The sequence below is a fragment of the Typopeltis vanoorti genome, chromosome 6 (assembly GCF_054136105.1).
Source record: "Typopeltis vanoorti isolate ZY-2024b chromosome 6, IOZ_Tvanoo_1.0, whole genome shotgun sequence".
NCBI classification, from domain to species: domain Eukaryota; kingdom Metazoa; phylum Arthropoda; class Arachnida; order Uropygi; family Thelyphonidae; genus Typopeltis; species Typopeltis vanoorti.
The window spans coordinates 23,524,431-23,544,192 of NC_143554.1; the positions used below are offsets into that span (position 1 = coordinate 23,524,431).

The 19,762-nt window shown below is 34.4% G+C and overlaps 1 protein-coding gene across 2 annotated transcripts in view; it reads left to right on the top strand.

Annotated features, from left to right (window-relative positions):
• The window catches only part of LOC150105338 (ATP-dependent translocase ABCB1-like), a 417,983-nt gene that overhangs the window by 182,107 nt on the left and 216,114 nt on the right, over window positions 1-19,762 (top strand). For both annotated transcript variants that reach the window (XM_090394721.1, XM_090394720.1), the window contains exons 13-14: window positions 8,818-9,021; window positions 9,164-9,334. In XM_090394721.1, the coding sequence (XP_090250847.1) occupies window positions 8,818-9,021; window positions 9,164-9,334 (375 nt within the window). The remainder of the gene's footprint in view (window positions 1-8,817; window positions 9,022-9,163; window positions 9,335-19,762) is intronic.

Sequence of the window (19,762 nt, forward strand, 5' to 3'; positions counted from 1 at the left end):
CACATCCTCCACTAGTTCTTGGTCTTCCTCTAGATCTCTATTACCCCCTGGGTTAGAGAGAAAGACTTTCTTTACTGGTCTTAGGTCTTCCATTCTTATTAAATGTCCAGCCCATTGCAGGTGACCAATTTTTATGAATGTAATAATATCTGGTTCCCTAAACAAATCATGCAGTTCATTATTATTATTTATTCTCCATTTATTATTCACTTTTACTGGTCCATATATAGTTCATAGTATTTTTCTTTTGAAAATTCTTAATCTTCTTATATCCTGTTTGTTTATGCTCCATGTTTCCAATGCGTGCACTAATACAGGTCTAGTTAAGGTTTTATAAATCCTAATTTTACTTTGGGGAGTTAATAGTCTTGATTTTATGTCTTAAAAGTCCATGATAACATCTATTTGCTACAGATATTCTTTTTCTAATCTCAAGGCTTGTATCATTATCATGACTGTTCATGGAGCCTAAATATATAAAGTTTCCCATATGTTCAAATTTATAATTTCCCAAATTTTTTTTTTTTTTTTGTTATTGTTATGTTCCATTGAGTCGTTTTCGACTCCTGGTGATCTATGAACATAAGCTCTCCATTCAGATCTGTTCCTAGCCATATCTTTCAGAATTTCCAGGCAGATTCCAGTTGCTTCTTTAACTCCATCCACCCATTTAACTCTTGGTCTTCCTCTTCTCCTGTTTCCAACTGCTTTAGAAAGCATCATCATCTTCTTCAGACTGCCATTTGCTCGCAAATATGTCCAAAGTATGACAATTTTTGCTCGATGATCATAGCTTCGAGGGAGCAATCTGGCTTTATTCTGTCTATCAGTGATTTATTAGTTTGCTTTGCAGTCCTTAGTAAGCGTCTTCAAACCCATAATTCAAATGCATCTATCTTCCTTCTTTCACTCTTTCTTTGGGTCCAACTTTAACATCCATACAGTAGCACAGGGAATACCATTGCTTTCACGATTCTGATTTTTGTTGTGAGGCTAATGTCTTTATCTTTAAAGATCTTGCTTAAATTTGTTATTGCTTTCTTTCTGATTAATAATCTTCTAACTTCTTCGGTACAATACCCATCTTTATCAATTCAGGATCCTAGGAGCACAAATTGTTAACTACTTCCATTTTCTCCCCATCTACTTCAAAATCATAAGGTTCACATGTTGCCATAACTTTTGTCTTTTTGACTTTAAATTTAATGCCATATTTAGCACTTTCTTCTTTAACTTTCATAAGTAGTTCCTCCAAATCTTTGCTACTACCTCCCTTGCATTCTGCTAGCAAGGTGGTATCATCTGCATACCTCAAATTATTAATATTTATTCCACCAATTTTAATTCCAACTGAAGACTCCTCCAGCCCTGCCATTCTTAAAATGTATTTGCTATAAAAGTTAATCAGGCACGAAGATAAAATACATCCTTGTCACACCCCTTTACCTATTGTGAAATACTCAGTTTCTCCATGATTTGTTTGGACAGTAGCTTCTTGTTCATAATAAAGATTCCTCAGAAGGATAATGAAATGTTCTGGTACTCCCATTGTTCTTAAGACATTCCACAGTTTCACATGATCTACAGAGTCAAAAGCCTTACTATAGTCAAGGAAACAAAGGTATTCCTGTGCTCTTTCTATTATCCATCTCACATTGGCGATCTGATCTCTTGTTCCTCTGCCTTTTCAGAATCCTGCCTGTTCGTCTGGTATTTCTCTCTTCATAAATGGTTTGTCTTTTCTGAATGATCTTAAGTAAGACTTTACTTGCATGAGAAATCAGTGTTATGGTTCTAATTTTCACACTCTTGCAACGCCTTTCTTCAATAAAGGTATATAAACTGATTTTTTCCAATCCCTAGGATATGTAGTTGTGATCCAATTGTTATATAACCTAATAAATTCAAGTTATTATTATTGGGGCTCAAAACCATGTATTTAGTCTTTTTTTTATTAATCTTTAGGCCCTTTTTTTTTTGCAAAGTTTTCTATGGAGGTGAATGCCTCTACCAAGACCTTCTGTGTTCTAGCAATAATATCAATGTCATCAGCGTATGCCAAGACCTGGACTGATTTATAATAAATTGTACTTGTTCTCTGTATTCCAGAGTCCCTTAAAGCCCTCTCTAACACTATTGTTACACCCTGATAACCAACAATGTAAAAATTTCAGTTATCATGGTGTAACATGAAAATAAAAATATAAAATCCAATGTAAGTGGCTAATACAAAATACTTAAAGACAGAAAATATGCTTGCATCCAAGTAAAATAAATATAGCAGAAATTGTTTGTTTAACTAAATAATAAAAAGGGAATCTTATTACAAAAAAGGATATGGAAAAAATAGGTTAAGTAAGACAAAGAAGATTAGTGATAAGAATTTGCATGTGAGAGGCTAGTTTAACACTTGAAAAAAGGAGATTAAAATATTCAAGTAAATTCTAATAAGGGGATTAATTTAGTATAGAGGCTAGCTTAAAACAAATGACAATCGCTCAAGGTCAATTCCCAAAGTGAGACATCGTCACATGAGAGTCGCGTGCAAGCGAACCGTAGCATGTTTTGGGCAGAAAAATGCCACTTTAATTGGATCGACTCCAGAAGAGGGGGGGGGAAAGAAATTGGAGAAGATGCTGAGATAGGGACCATGCAGATAAAAGGGTTAGGAACCCCCCCCCCAGGAGGCTTTTTTCCTCAGAGTTTCTTCATGAAATTTGTATAGGTAACACGCGGTTTTCCTGAGTGATGGCGTAGGAGTTATCTCCGTCTGACACAACAAGGAAACAAAGTGTGCAGGAATTCGATTCCATATTCCTATTGCAAGAGATGAGGAACGCCGTATAATTACAAGAAGGAAGAATTTGTCTATGAATTTCATCATTCAGTACTCGTAACAAGGGAAGGAAAATCCATACAGAAGTCCGTGCCCAAGTGATGAGTTCCACAGTGATAGATTAGAAGATCCTATGTGTGTCCTTAATTCAAGCACGAAAGGTATAGATCTTGAAAACCAGGGTTCGTCCTAGAAAGGTACTGTAAAATCTAGTATCAATTGAAATCGCATATAGTTGCAATCATTGTTAATTACTGGACAGTTGAAAATGTACTAGGACTTTAGTGCAGGTCAGAGTAGAATGAGAGTAAACTAGTTTATATTATTTAATAAGTATTCATGTGCTAGAGATTTATGTATGTGCATGATATTTCATATGTGAATGTCTTAAAGGTCAATTGTATGTATAGGCATAGTGAAAGGATAGTTTAACTTATTTGTTTTGTTTTGTAAGTTAGATAAGGTAAACTGTAAATTCCATGGTATTATAGCAATATAGAGCATTCTGACTAGTATAAGGTTAAATAAAGTGTTAATTTGTTCCAGGATTATATGCGTATATTTATATGTATAAAATCTGTTATAATGGCATGATCGAAAATTCCCATACAGGATTTTGCCCTAATACTTGTGTAATTTGTAATTTTATTCTTGGTATTGAATTGTGTTTTATATAATAGAAATTGAATTGTACCATGTTTAGGATTTTAAATATACTTTTGTTCATTGATAATACAGTTGTCTGAAATTGCTGCCTAATGCACCACTTGAAAAAAAAACGTACGAACCTAATCACGCAGGAAATTAATGTGTTAAGTTACGAGATAAAGGGTCACGACTGCTTAATAGTTTCACACTCAGACATATTTTGGTAATTGCTCCTTGTTTTCGAATTATATATCTTAAACTAAATGTCCTGAAAGGTGCAGTATAATATAAATATTAGGGACACTAAGGGGAGAAAAAGCTTAGATATATGAATTTTGTAATATCTCGTGCATAGTTAAGTTTTGAATAAAGATAAAAATAGAGATTCACTTAAAAGGATAAAAGAAAGTTGAATAATCGTAGATAGGGACACAACACTATGTTAAACAACAGGCAAGCTAATGCATCTCCTTGCCTTAGAATAGTTCAAGACACTAAAGTACAAAAATTTGACTGTAACAAACTCAAGGAGTCTAAAATTGTATCAGAATATGCAAATAAGCTACATGAATATTTGAAGAATTCTAACTTAAATGAAGAGTCAACCATTGAAGACAGATGGTCTTGCCTAGTAACTGGGACTTTGTTGTTTCAAATTCTTCAGACAAATCAGACTCAATTTTATGACATATAGTGGATTCATCTGGACTAATCGAATTAGTTTAGTTGTGATGTTCAATTCCATCATTGCCAAAAATAACTGTTGCCCATCAACAGTGTCATATACAGATTTAAAGTCAATAAATAAATGATGAGTAGTTATATTGTAAGCACATGTTTTTTGCAATGTTTGTTGTAGCATGAATATTTGCTCAGTTGTTGACCTTTTTGGTCAAAATCCACATTGATAGCCCCCCCTTTTTTTTTCAGTATATTTGGACAGTTTATTATATAAAATATTAGAGAAGACTTTATATATTGTATTTAAAAGGCTAATCCCTCTAATTAGCACATTCTAAGGGGTCTCCTTTTTTTAATATTGGACATATTACACTGGTAGACCAGTCTTTCAGGAGAATTTCCTTCAACCATATATGAACCATTAACCCATGAATTTGTTTGAGGCATTCCCTTCCTCCTTATTTCAATAGTTCTGCCTGCAGATTATCGGATCCGGGAGCTTTACCATTCTTTCATTTAGACACTGCTACTTGTACTTCCTCCAAGGTGGGTGCTTGTTCCTCTATACCGTTACTATTGTGGTTATAATAGTGATATTCATTGCTACTATTATCTAAGATTGTTTCTTTAGATAAAAGATTTTTAAAATATCTCTGCCATCTGAGCAATATATTTTCTTTATCATTTATTATATCACCATTTTCATTCCTGCATATTGTCAGTCTAGGCTTAAATTATTTTCTAGTTTTATTTATCTCTCCATAAAACATCTTGACTTCATTCTTAGTTCTTAAATTCTCCAGCTCTTCCATCTCATGGTTTACAAAATCCCTCTTTTTTCTTTTATGTACCTTTTTTTCTTGCTTCATGATACTCATCAAGAGCAGCTCTTGTAAAATTCTTCTGATGCATCCTGATATAACATTTATTCTTTTCTTACTACTTTACATTCCTCATCATACCAATTATCTACTTCTTTTTTATTTTCTTTTATACCTACTATCTGTTGTGCTTGAGTTTGTTACAGTCAAATTTTTGTACTTTAGTGCCTTGAACTATTCTAGCATTAGAAATCCTGGCTTGTATTCGAGATAATACTAAATAGTGATTAGACTCGATTTTAGCATCTCTATATGTTCTTACATCCATCAGGTCAGAGACATGTCTCTTGTCATTTAGGACATGGTCTATCTGGTTAAAATATAATTTATCTGGCAAGCTCCAGGTAGCTAGATGTATATCTTTATGTTTGAACAAACTGCCTCTAGAAATATTACCATATTTCTAGAGGCAGGCAGCAAAGTTAATAAGTTGTTCTCCATTATCATTAGTTATATTATGTAGTCCATTCATACTTATAATAGGATAGTTTCATTTTCTTTTCCTATTTGTGCATTTGCATCTCCAATGATGATTTTTATATCATGTCTTGGGCATTTATCATAACTTGGCCAGAGCATCATTAAAACTATCTTTTCATTTTCATCTTTTTCTTCATTAGGTGCATGTATATTAATGATACTATAGTTGAAAAATGTTCCTCTTAATTCTTAACCAGCAAAGTCTTTCACTTATTGCTTTGAAGTTTAAAACAATCTTGTTATAAATCTTGTTAACAATAAAGCCTACTCCTAACTTATGTTCCTTTTTTTGGCAACTATAAATTATTGTACAGTACTTTTTTTCAATAATACCTTTTCCTTTCCATCTTATTTCTTGTAAGAAGATGATGTCTATATTGTAGGGTTTAAGTTCATTCAGGAGCATCATCAAGGCTTTTTGTCTATACAATGATAAAACATTCCAAGTTCCAACAATCATATCCTTAATTCATTTAGCAGGTCTTTGTCCTTTAATCAATCTGGCTTTTACTTCTTTGGATTTCTTAACAAGGTTTTTTTTTTATAGGATGGAGTTGTCAGCACCAAGCCTAACCCCCAACCTGGAGGATCAGGCCTTCATATTTATAATCCCTGAAGGCAGGGTGATATGGCTATATCCCCAGACACTGGGTGTTCATTTGATTGCCTTTTACAATGCGTATGAACTCACGGTGGGACTATTCTAATTCCCGGTCACCACATGGGAAGGAACAAAGAAATAGAAAATATAATAAAAACAAAAAAGAAATTTATCAGAAATGGGAACATAACTATAAAAAGATATATCTAACTCACAACCAAAAACCTATAAAATAATAAAATACACAAGCAAACAAATAAAAGGAAAAAGGTAAAAATATGAACAATATATTTAGAAAAATGGGTAACCTATTTTCAAAATTACCGGACTGATATTATTAAAGAAGTAAAATTTTATAAAGCAAAGAATGACCTAGCCTCTGTAGCTCAGTCAGTTTATATGAAGCCCTTTGGTTGGAAAGACCTGGGTTCGATTCCCATCAGTAATGTGAGGAACCTTTATCTGGTCTCTTTCGACTAAAGGTGAGTTAGCCGGTCTCATATGGAGGTAGGGGGTTTTTTCACCCAGAACAGGCAAACCGGTCCAATGAACACACACACACACACACAGATCTACAGTCATGAATACTTCCCAGCCATATGCCAGTTCTGAGCATGGATAAAATTTGGGGATTGGGGGAAAGCAATGGTGAATTACCCTGTAAAAATCTCACCTGGAATACTTTGGGCAGTGCCTACAAAGTCACCTATGGTTAGAAACGACTGAAAAGGGAAAATCAGATTAGATCAAGAATGACCTAACAAAAAAAATATTACGATGTCAAAACTAAGAAATACAGTAAATAAGATGAAAAATTGGAAAATGCCAGGAGAAGACAATATAAATATGAAACTGTATACAAAAATGCAGGTGAAAAATTTAATGAAAAACTGAAATTCTTTAATATGGCCTGAATTTCTGAAAAAATTCCTACTTCCTGGAAAAAAAAAAGCATTGGTTATTCCATTTTATAAAAAAAAAATTATACACCAATGACTGCAATAACTATAGAGGAATTTGCTTTTTAAATGCAGAGTATAAAATTATGCAGGAATATTAAAGATGCTAAATAGTATTGTAGATGACATACTAGAAGAGCAAAATGGATTCTGAAAAGGCTTATTTTGCATAGACTCAGTTTTCACTCTAAAATTATTAATTGAAAAGAAAAGAGAATTTCAAAAAGAAAAACAAGTGGTCTTTATTGATTATGAAAAAAGCCTTTTTAAATACAATATATATATCTCCAAAGTGCATTGTTTTAAACTTTGATGTGCAGGAATATGAGGCTGTGTACTATATTGGTGAAATTTGGCTGCATTTTGACTACTATGCAGAGATTTGGTCACCTGAGTTTCTTCAGGATCAAGAAGTGGTGGAGAGAATTCAGAAACAAGTGGCCAAGCTTGTGATAGTTATGCAGAATTCTCCCTATGAGAATGGGTTTGAAGGTGTGTGGATTGCAAAGTTCAGTTGATAGGTGGAAGAGGGAACATGATAGAAAGTTAGATATTAAAGGAGTTTTATAAGATTGACACAAAGGAAATTTTTCAATGCATAACAAATAGAGAGAGAACTAGGAATGAACTGTGGAAGTTATGTAAGAGTGTGCATACTAGATATTTGTTGGAGACTGGTAAATAAGTGGAATGAATTGCCAGAATTAATTGTGAGTGCCCTGACAGTGAATGAGTTTAAGGAAAGGCATGATAGATTTTGTGTATAAAAGGTTGAGTAGGTCTCACCCAATGAGTCTCTGGGCTCCATGGAGTTACCCATATAATAATAATAATAATCATTTTATACTTGACAAGAAATTATATTCTTAGTATCCTGTTATATTATATGGGATACTACAGTAATTAGTGTGAAGTCAACAGACTGTGTACAAGTAGGCTAGTCATGAAGTTACTTCACACTTATGCTTGAGTATAGGAATAAAACTTAAAATTGAAATTAATAATTTCTTATCAAGTATGAAATAAATATGATACATGCTTACACTTTGCTCTTGTCCATTAATTATAACCTTTCAGAATAACAGAGTGTCGTTTGATGTTAATCTAGAAATTCAGGTTTTTCATCCTATGAAACAGGCAAACTGGCCAGAAGAATCCACTCAATTTATATTTATAATATATGGGCCTCATGGCTTTAGTTGCTTCAGCCATAAATCCAAAATGACCAGCCAACCATGCGATATATATTTATCCCTAAAAGATGGTTGTCTTCTGCTAAATGCTATTATTTATTGAATATATTTTAAATTACTAAAGAACTAATACTCATTGATACCATAAATGTTATGTTCATATAATACTGGCAGCTCATTACTTTCATTTATCATCCAAAATACTATAGTAGTCTTTGCCAAATATTTGTAGATGGATTGTAAAAAGATGGGGATGTCAAATTCTTAATTCTGGTATATTATCTCATCATATCAGAGAATTCATTACTGAATTAAGGAGAAAAGACGTGAAACTTACCTAGAAGCATGTAGAATTATCCATGCCCTTGAATTTAAAATAAACAATAAACTAATTTAATAAAAATGAAAGTGTTAATTAATTTTTTGATCCCATTATTGCAGTTTTATCTTTTTATATATATATATATATATATATATATATATATATATATATATATATATATATACACACATTAATTTTAATTTTTCCTCCTTTCAGATATCTTTGGACCACTTTAATTTAAAATCATTGAACGTCCACTGGCTGCGATCGGTAATTGGTTTAGTTAATCAAGAACCTGTGTTATTCAACTGTAGCATTGCTGAAAATATTCAGTATGGATGTTCTGATGTTACTTTTCCTGAAATTGTAAAAGCTGCTAAAATGGCTAATGCCCATGATTTTATTTCTTCTCTTCCAAATGTAAGAGTATATTTCAAAATTAATCCTGTTTCTTATTTACACATATGTGAAACCTTGCACCAAACAGTACTAATTTATCCAAATATGTTTATTCTCACTATCTATTGATGATAATATTAATAATTAAATTTTTTTGCAAAAGGCATATGATACACTTGTTGGTGAAAGAGGTGCCCAGCTGTCAGGAGGTCAAAAGCAGCGAATAGCAATAGCAAGAGCACTAGTGAGGGATCCCAAAATTCTTCTCCTTGATGAAGCTACATCAGCACTTGATGCTGAAAGTGAATCAGTTGTGCAACAAGCCCTAGATAAGGTAAAATATAAAAAGTATTTGTCGGTAAAATTTGTGAAGTGGAGTTCTTAAAACTGTTCATTTGTTGCTTAATAAACAATCTTCATTGTTTAGGTTATTGAAATATAGAAAACTAAAGTACATTAGAATTGAGTAAAAATGTAGTTAACTGAATTTTTTACTTGGAGATTGGTGAATGAATTAATGGGTTACCAGAAGCACTTATGAATTCATAATCCTTCTGGTTTTGGGAATATGTGAGGTTTGTCTGGGAAATTCCCAAACTTTTTAAATAGTTCTGTCTAACTGAGAAGCTATTTGGCCTTGTCACCTTTAAAGTACTTTCTTCCCCTTTGTATACACCACTGCCAGCAATTCTTCCATCCTTTGAAACATTTCTAGAATGCTTCTTTTAGGATACTGTGCAGTTCCACTAGTGATTTTTTCTTTATCGAGTCAATTGACTCAAAATATTAGCCTTTCAGCATCAATTTCAATTAGTGGAATAAAAAAAGTCTGCTGCCGTGAGATCAGGAGAGTACGCAGACGGTGGAATGACCATTGTTTCATGTTTCATCAAAAATTGACGGATTAGTAATGATGTGTGTGCAGGCTCTTTATCATGATGAAGCATCCATCATTTTTCCCTCCAAGTATTAGGCCTTTTTTTTTTTTTTTTTTGCTTAATAGCCTCATGAAAACATTGTTGGATTCAGCCAGAGAACTATGTGGTGAAGTTGTGTGGAAGGATCTTAGAAAAATCAGAACTCCAAAGTGAGCACAAGAAGAAAAAAAAGATAATAACAAAAAAAAGAAAGCATATTGACCAGTATGCTACAGACCAATTAATATATCAGAAGTGGTTGTTAAAATATTGGGAAAGTTGTATAAAGGTAAAATCCAACAGTGGTTGGATAGGGATATGATACTCTATAGTGGAAAGCACTGCTCTGTAAAGGATAGGTCCTGTCTTAGTAATTTCTTCACATTTTGCAATAAAGTGACAGTAGAATTGGATAAAGGAAATGGCTACATCATGATGCTGATGAACTTTGCAAAGGCATTTAATAGAATACCACATAGCAAATTATTATAAAAGGTGGAGCAAATGGGAATGATTAGGAAGCTAGTGGCATGGATCAGGGGGGCTGACAGACAGACACCAGAGAGTAGTATATGGTGGAGTGGAATCTAGGAGAATGAGGGTGACTAGTGGAATACCTCAGGGTTCTGTACTAGGGCCAGTATTCTTTAATTGGTATATTAATGATCTAGGGAAAGATTTAAGTGAGGTGAGGATATTCAGTTGTTTGTTGATGATGCAAAATTAAGGAGAACAACAGTTGATGAAGGTGATGTAGATATCTTGCAGGATGATTTGAATAAATTGGCATTGTGAACAAAGGATAATGATTATAAATTTAATGTTGCAAAGTGTAAGGTTATACACTTTGGGTTGAAAAGATTACATACTGTGTATCACATTGATGGTACTGCATTGCAAGAAATTAATTAGGCTAGGGAATTGGGGGACGATGGTAGACATTGAGGTGAAATTTAGAGAGTATGTTGCAATTTTTGCGATATGCTCCCTAAATTAAAATAGGTCAAAGGATTATTTCTATGTTTAAAAAACACACTAACAGGTAAAGATAGGGAAATTATTATACCCCTTTATGAGGCTATGATTCATCTACATCTTGACTATTGTGCATACATTTTGTCACCTGAGTTTCTTGGGAATCAGGTGGTGGTCAAGAGGATTCAAAGATGAGTGACAAAGCTGGTGATAGATAGATAATGATAGCTGGTGACATCCCTATGAGGATGGGTTGAACATGTTTGGGTTACAAACTTCAGTTGATAGGAGGAAAAGAGGGAACTTGATAGAAATTTATGTTATTAAAGGGATTTTATAAAATTGACTCAAAGGAAATTTTCAGTATATGACAAATAGAGAACTAGGGGTCATCCATGGCAGTTGTGTAAGAGGTGTGGTTAGTAAGGTGTGTGGAATAAATTTTATGCATGGGTGGGAAGTGATGAATGAGTGGAATGGATTGCCAGAATTAGTTGTGAGTGCCCTGACAGTGAATGAGTTTAAGCAGAGGTGTGATAGGTTTTGTGTGTAATGAGAAATACATATCAATATTTGAGGTAGAAACATGATATTTAACCAGAAATGCTCATACAAAAGTTTTACAGTGGCTACTGCATAATTCAGGAGGCCTGGTCAGAAGGTTGAATTCTGGATGACTGGAGTAGAACTCTCATAATTTGCATCTATAAAAAAGGGAAATAAAACTATGGAAGTTTTAGACCAGTCACTAATTTTTTGACCAGGTTCGAATTATGCAGTGTAGCCAAAGATAATTTGGCTTACTGCCGGTTATCTTTGAGTGTAATTAGAGTTATTAGAGTTTTAATAAGCATGTCTGTGTAGCTCAGCAGAAGGGGTACATGTGTCTATGCTGCTAGGCTGTCTGAAGAAAGAGTGTCCTAAGTTCGATTCTAGTCACTGTGTAGAGGAACTTTTTCTAAGCTTTTTTCAACCAGTTCTCTAGTTAGTCAATCTCTGGCATGGACAAGCAGGCTCATTCTTCTGGAAACTCGGGTTTTTCATCCCAAGAATCGTGGAATCAATACTATTTCAGACAGTAAAACATAGTATTAGGATTAGAGAGACCACAAGATGGCAGCACTTATTAGTCATGGATGTTGTGTATAATTAGTGATAGTCTTGGACAGAGGGGGCTTGTGCATAGGCACTGCGGAACTGCAGCACCCCCAGTTTTTCTCGATATATAAATATATTTATTAATTTATTTATATTTGCTTGTAATATTTTATTTTATCATCAACAATCCTATACAATTATCTAGAAAAATTGGGGGTGCTGCAGTTCCGCAGTTCTGCAGTCCATTTTGTAGCACTTAGGAGGACGGAGGACTAGCAGCACTGTGTTTACCACAGTGTCATATTGCTCCGCGTGCAAGCATATGCACGTTATAGGGAGATGCGAGCTATTGGCATAGTGCGGTACTGTCTGTCGTGCAGTTCCACTGTTCTTTATATGCAGTTTGCACCAGTAGTAGAGTGTTCGTAGTGCTTATCGTGTTTACTTCATCTCTTTAACTATTTGTACATTACAATTAAAGGATTTAATTGTAATGTCCAAAAATTGTAAATCCATTCCTTTAATTACAATTAAAGGAATGGATTTTATTTTTAAGTAATTTTGAATTATACTAAATTGTATAATTTTATCAATAATAAACAATATTTTTTCATGAAACAAAACGAGAAGAATATATTTTGTTTTTAAGTAATTTTGAATTATACCAAACTGTATAATTTTATCGATAATAAATAATATTTTTTCATGAAACAAAACAAGAAGATTATATTTTATTTTTAAGTAATTTTTAATTATACCAAACTGTATAATTTTATCAGTAATAAACAATATTTTTTCATGTTTCATTTTTTTTTTTTTTTTTTTTAATTTTTATCATAATTTTGATATTTTACCCAAACACATATACACTGTACTTACGGTGTGTATGTATATTTCAAAAGTTGCAGCACCCCTACGATTTCAAGCCACAAGCCGCCACTGGTCTTGGACCAGCTATATCTGATTGGCTGCTGGTGGAGATTGAACTGCCTTCTCCCTTACTCTCCAAAAGTTAGATGGGGTAAAACGGCCTCATCTACTCCCTATAAGAGAATAAAAGGCATTAGCAGATTAATTCATTTTATTTTATAGGGTTTTAATAGCTCTATATTTTTTATTTTTTTTTTAAATTAACAAGAATAATGATAATGTTGAGACTGTGCACAAATGTAATGTCCTGTCTGAGTTTTTTTTGGCAGTGGGACTGTAAATTACCTGATGGCTATCATAGAAGTTGTTGCACATTTAAGAAAGGAAAACTATTTTTCTTGTCTGTGTGATTCCCACTCATGAAAAGTTGTAAGTCTATAGTACAATAGTACCATGAGTGGTTTAAGGATTTTTTCCCTTTTTTTGTGTTGTATTTTTATTTGTTTTTTTTTACATTGTTTTTACACAATAATGCATAACTGCATATCAAGAAATATGCAAATAAATGTAGTAGGCATGAAATGAATGAACAGTGAAATCAGGTAAGTGATGATGAAAAAGATGTCATGCAGGACAATCAGTAGTTTACCAGATGCATGAGGAATATAAAGTGCAAGCTAGAAAGGTGGCAAGAATGGTAAAAAAAAAAAAAAAAATGCTGAGAAGAGATTGGTCAGACAGATAACTGAAGCCTGAAGATAACTGAAGGAAAGTCTCCTGCCATATGGAAAACAAGGGGAATAATAATAATAATAATAAGGGTGATACCAGCAGATAGTTATGGCAACCATTTTATGGGATGTAGTGGAGTTATTATTATTATATTACTTGACACTTCCAGGGAGTCCAAAGGATCATTGAGGGAGGGTACATACTCTATAACTCTCTGTCTCCACCACTCAATCTGCCAACGCCATCTAACACCCACCACCACAACCACCACCACTAGTGTTTTCACAGACAACCACAAACATCCATGCCCACGGCTGGATTCAAACCCACAGCCTTTTGGCTGGAGAGCGAGTATGCTAACCACTCAGCCAACCAAGCCAGCTAAATTAATGATTGAGTTATTTAATCAGTACTTTATATATATGAAAACCATGTGACTAAATTTGTGCACAGCAGTCCATATGTGGCCTAATCAGAGTTATATAATGGAACCAGAATTTCCTTACTTCTACAAGTCAATGTCTCTGCATCATTGCCAGAATTCGTTGTGTTGGCATCACAATTTTGGATCTAAATTTTAGATACTTATCCACGATCACCCTAAGATTTCTTATTTCCTCCACCTCCAACAATATATCCCCAGCCAAGAGTAAATTCTACATCCCATCTTTGTTTTCCAAATTTTGAAACTTTGCATTTTGCGATATTGAACTGGCATCCCCATTCCCATACCCATTCACTCAGCCTATTCAAGTCTTCTAAGGCCACATCTGCTCTTCGTGGTTCATCCCAACTTTGCATCATTTGCAGACAACTATATATCCCAATTCAAATCTTCCCCAGTATCATTAACATACAAGTTAAACAACAATGGCCTTAAAACAGACCCCTGAGGCACATCACTAATCACTTTCCTCTTCTGGGATATTGCTCCCCCATACACAACTTGATGATACTTATCAGCCACCAACCCCATCCACTTATTTTGACTATTAACTTATCATGCTATAATCTATCAAAAGTCTTTGTAAAGTAAACCACTGTGTATCCATCTCCCACATCCAATGCTACTGTTACCCTTAATGTAATAAGTGACTAAAACATGACCTCCCTTTAGCAGATCTGTGTTGTTCATCAAAGATAATACCATTGTTTTCAACCTAATTCTGGATCCTGATTCTCACCAGCCTCTCCAACACTCTAGTCACAACACCTGACACACAGATCGGCCTATAATTTGATGTTTAAATTCTGTCACCTCCTTTATGAAGTGGTACAATTTTGCCTTCATTCCAGTCCTTTGGAATTTGACCCAATGTAAGACTCATTAAACAAATATCTCAGGGTAGATTTCAGCTCCCTGGCACATTCCTTCAAAATACATGGTGATATATCAAGTCCCACAAGTTTGCTTAATTCCCCACATACCTCATCTTCACTCTCAGTCAGTCTCTCCTCATCATCCATTGCTTTCAAACTCTTCATGATGTCACATTGACAAGGATGAAAGACCTTTATGAACTGCTCATTAAATATCCCAACTATATCCTCCACAGCAGTTGTCCTTATATCATTTTCTCCAATCAGTGCCATCCTACTATAATCATTTTTTTTTTTTTTGCTGACTAGATATTGAAAGAGCTCACCAGAAATTTTTTTTTTTTTTTTTTTGGTTTCATTATCTAACTCAGGGCTGTCCAAAGCACTGCCCATGGGCCGCATCTGGCTGCCTGTGGGTTTTGATTTTCAAGAGCAAAAAAAATAAAATAACAATTTGAATCGAATGCATATTAGATATTTTAATTCTATCAATAATCGATAATCTTGATGTGGTAATTTTATTTGGTGTTTTTACATCACTATATACCCACGTGTTTTTCAAATATTAGATGTGTCAAAGAAGCGTTCTTACACTGTTTTGTTACAACGTGCATGCTCTGGGTGCTCACGTGAAACGTGAGTGTGAAATTAGTGTTGTTCGTTTGTTCAGCTTTTGAGATTGTGTCACTGCTGCTCACCAAATTACTTGATACTCGTTGTGATACGGCCCTCGGATAAATCTTTTTTTTTTTTAATGTGGCCCTCGGATTACCTAAGGTTGGACAGCCCTGATCTAACTGCTGCTCATACTGAACTGTTGCTACCCTTACCAACCAAGTCATCCTCTTTGCCTGTTCTTTGTCTTCCTCATGGAATTCATTATTACCACTCCTCTTATGTTGTCCCCATAATGCCTTTTTTTATCTGTATTGCAAGCTTAATCTCTTCATTCATCCATTTCACACCTACTATATTTAACCTTCTGACCTTTGGAATACATTTAGACATTGCTTCTAGATAGTCCTTGATTATTAACCAAGCAGCATTGATCTCCTTTCCACCCAACTCGTCATTCCATGCTATAGCTGCAAGCTATCACCTGAGCTTCTAATAATTAACAGCCTTGTAGTTCCATGTATACTCTTTCCTCATGAAAGTCCTCACATGGTTGGCAACCACCCCAGATAATCACTTCACGGTCACTCTCACCAGCTGGAGGGAGATTTGGCACACACCTCATTTATAATAACATCCTCTGATGAGATGATCAAATCCAAGACCCTCAATCCCCAGGTGCTCTCTGTTGCATGCTGCCTAAGGTAGTTGTCCCTCAAAAAATTCAAGAAATTCATTTTCTTTACTTCTGGTTCCATCTTGTCATTTCAATCTATGTTTCAGTAATTTGCTTATACATTTCATGGTCACTATCCTCCACATTACCAGGTTTATAGCAACATCCAACAACATTTGGAAAACAAAGATGGGATGCAGAATTTATACTTGGTGAGGATATATTGTTGAAGGTGGAGGAAATAAGAGATATGGGAGTGATAGTGGATAAGGATCTGAAATTTAGGGGACACATCGCCAAAATTATGAAGACAACACAAAGGCTTCTGGGAATGATGCGGAGGACACTGATGTGTAGAAGTAGGGAAATTCTTGTTCCGTTTTATAAGGCTTTGATTAGGCCACATGGACTATTGTGCCCAGATTTGGTCACCTAGTTTTCAGAAGGATGAAGAGATGTTGGAAAGGATCCAAAGGTGACTGACTAAGGTAGTTTCTGACCTCTGGAATGTTGAGTATGAGGAAAGATTGAGAAGATGCAATTTGCAGAGTCTGGTGGACATGAGGAAGAGGGGAGATATGATAGAGACCTGCAAGTTGGTAAGGGGTTCTTATAGGATTAATGCTGGAGAAGTTCTACATAAAATAGGGGGAGAACCAGAGTCATCCCTGGACACTGTATAAAGAGGGTGTGAGTAGGGGAGTGAGAGAAAGGTTTTTTCATGCAGAGTTGTGAATGATTGGAATGCCCTGCCTGAAAGTGTGGTATCTGCAAGGAGCACGGTATGATGAACTGTGTGTGTGTGTGATAAAAGGACCTTTCAGATGAGTCTTTAAGTCCATGAGGTCTTGGGGTAATAATAATAATAATAATAATATTTTATTCTATTCACTTCTCACACCATACTGCCTCAAAACCACTACCACTATTTCTCTCTTGCATCTCTACCTTGTGTGGAGATAACTCATTTTCTATCATCAGTAGCACTTCATCCCCTCCTTTCTCCCCTTTCTTTCACAAAATATATCATACCCTTCCATCACTATTGCTGTCAGGGTGTCATCCTCATCCAACCATGTCTCACTTATTCCAAGAATTTTTGGGTGAATGAAATCAATCAATGCAATTATTTCATTTCTCATGTTTCTGATATTTCTAGCATTCGTTTAGAAGCTTATTCCTAGATCTATAACAAGTTTCAATGATATCTCTTATGTGTATGACAAAAGGGAGGTTTTTGTTTTTTATGACAAAAAACCTGCCCCTAGATGAATCTGTGACTCCATGGAATCTTTGGATAATAATATTCATAAAGAAATTGCCCCTTTAAGGCCTGTTATTAATTGCATGGGTTGTGCAACCTATAAACTGTCCAAGCTTCTCTCCATGTTTACTGTCACTTAATCTTCTTTCACTAAATATTCATAGGATTTCAAGAATAAAATATCTGGATTGGTTTTGCAAACTACAGATCTTTTAATTAATTAGTTTTGGCTTAGTTTTAATCTTCACAAAAATTTGACTGGTTGATTCAATAGGATTATTGAATATTTTTCTTCTTGATATTGTGAAATTATTAGATTTTTCATAAATTCAGGTTACTTCTCATGTCAAAACAAACTTTATAAATAGATTGAAGGGACTACAGTGGGGGTGTCCTATTTCCCAACTTTAGCAAATGATTTTATGGAACATTTTGAACAACATATACAGAATGATTTTTCTTCTCAGTCATCAGTTTGGTACAGATTGGTTGTTTTTGCTGTTTGAAACTCTTCCTTGTCAGGAAGAGTTTCAAATGAATTAATTTTCTTGAGAAAATTAATTCAGTAAACCAAGAAGTAAATTTACTCTTGAAATTGAAGAAAACAGCTCTCTTCCTTTTTCTTGACATTCTCATTCTACAACAATCTAATATTGTTGTAGAATGAGAATGAGTTTACAGTTCTGAGTGTGTGCTGAAAAACAATGCATAGTATAAAATACATTAATGCTGCATCACATCATCATCCTTTTCAGAAATATGGTGCGATTAAATTTCATTCATTATGCATACAAGCTGTGTTTCACCACTTCTCTTTTAAATAAAATGTCCTTTATTAGAACTAATGGATATAATTCCAAATTAATTTAAAAAAATTATTAATAATTGTGGCCTTTGTTCAAATTCTCCTAGAAATTTCTAGAATTTTCATTCTGTATACAAAGGGAATTTTGGAGAGGACTACAAGACTACTTTGCCAATAATAAAATTAGTTTAATCCTTTATCCAAGTGTGAGCAAACAAAGTTTGCGCCTGAAAGTATCTTCAGGACTGGGGTAAGGTGGTACAACACCAGGGCAACTCGTTGCAAAGGTGGAACAAGCTACCAACACTCCTGTCTCAGTATCTCATATAATGCAAAACACATCTCCTTGCGGATATGTCTAATGTTATGCATTAAGGGAAGGACCACTACCCAGACTAGTTTCGACCTTTATTGAGGTCTCTTCAGTGGGAGCCAGGCCCAAGCTGAGATACCAGGCAGAAGCATTCGCAGGTCATCTCTACCTATAGGAGTTGCCAAATGGTGTGCCACCCTTTTTTAATAAATTACTCTGGATTTAGAGAAAGATGTTGAAAGTTTATTTTTCACGTGGTTAGAGTATAATAAAATTAGTTTAATCCTTTATCCAAGTGTGAGAAATAAACTTTCAACATCTTTCTCTAAATCCAGAGTAATTTATTAAAAAAGGGTGGCACACCATTTGGCAACTCCTATAGGTAGAGATGACCTGCGAATGCTTCTGCCTGGTTCTGAGGTTCTGAGAGCATTATATTCTTAGAGATATTATTATTATTATTATGTTAATTATTTATTAATTATTATTATTATTTTGGGAACAAATAGAAAATCACGACCTTATAAACATTGCAATGGCAGAACACAAAATACCGACAGCAAAACATTTATGTCACTATGCAGCCTTGCTAAAACATTATTTTGATGCCAACTACAGAACAGTTAGAAATACATACCCTATAATAAGACCTCAGACTACTAATTATATCACATATAAATACAATAATCACTATGGAAAGGCCATGCGAAACTTCTACATCCCAGACATGATAAACAAATTACCTGATGACACCAGTTGGTTATTATGTATTGTTTTTTTTTTTTTTTTGCTGTGTTGGGAAGCTACGAAATCTATGATTGAGAAATTCACGTGCACACACTCACACGCACACACATACACAATAACTTGGAATGTATTGACATCACTGAACTGGAAGCCTGAGCAAATATATTGTGTTTCATTAAGTTTGTATGGTATTTTGGGTGTGTGTTTCTTGTTCGTAGTATGTCCTTAGAGCTCTTTTCAGGCTATTGTAGTTTGTAAGGTTTCTGTATTCAAAAGGTAATTTGTTTATCATGTCTGGGATGTAGAAGTTTCGCGTGGCCTTTACATAGTGATTATTGTATTTATATGTGATATAATTAGCAGTCTGAGGTCTTGTTATACGGTATGTATTTCTAACTGTTCTGTAGTTGGCATCAAAATAATGTTTTAG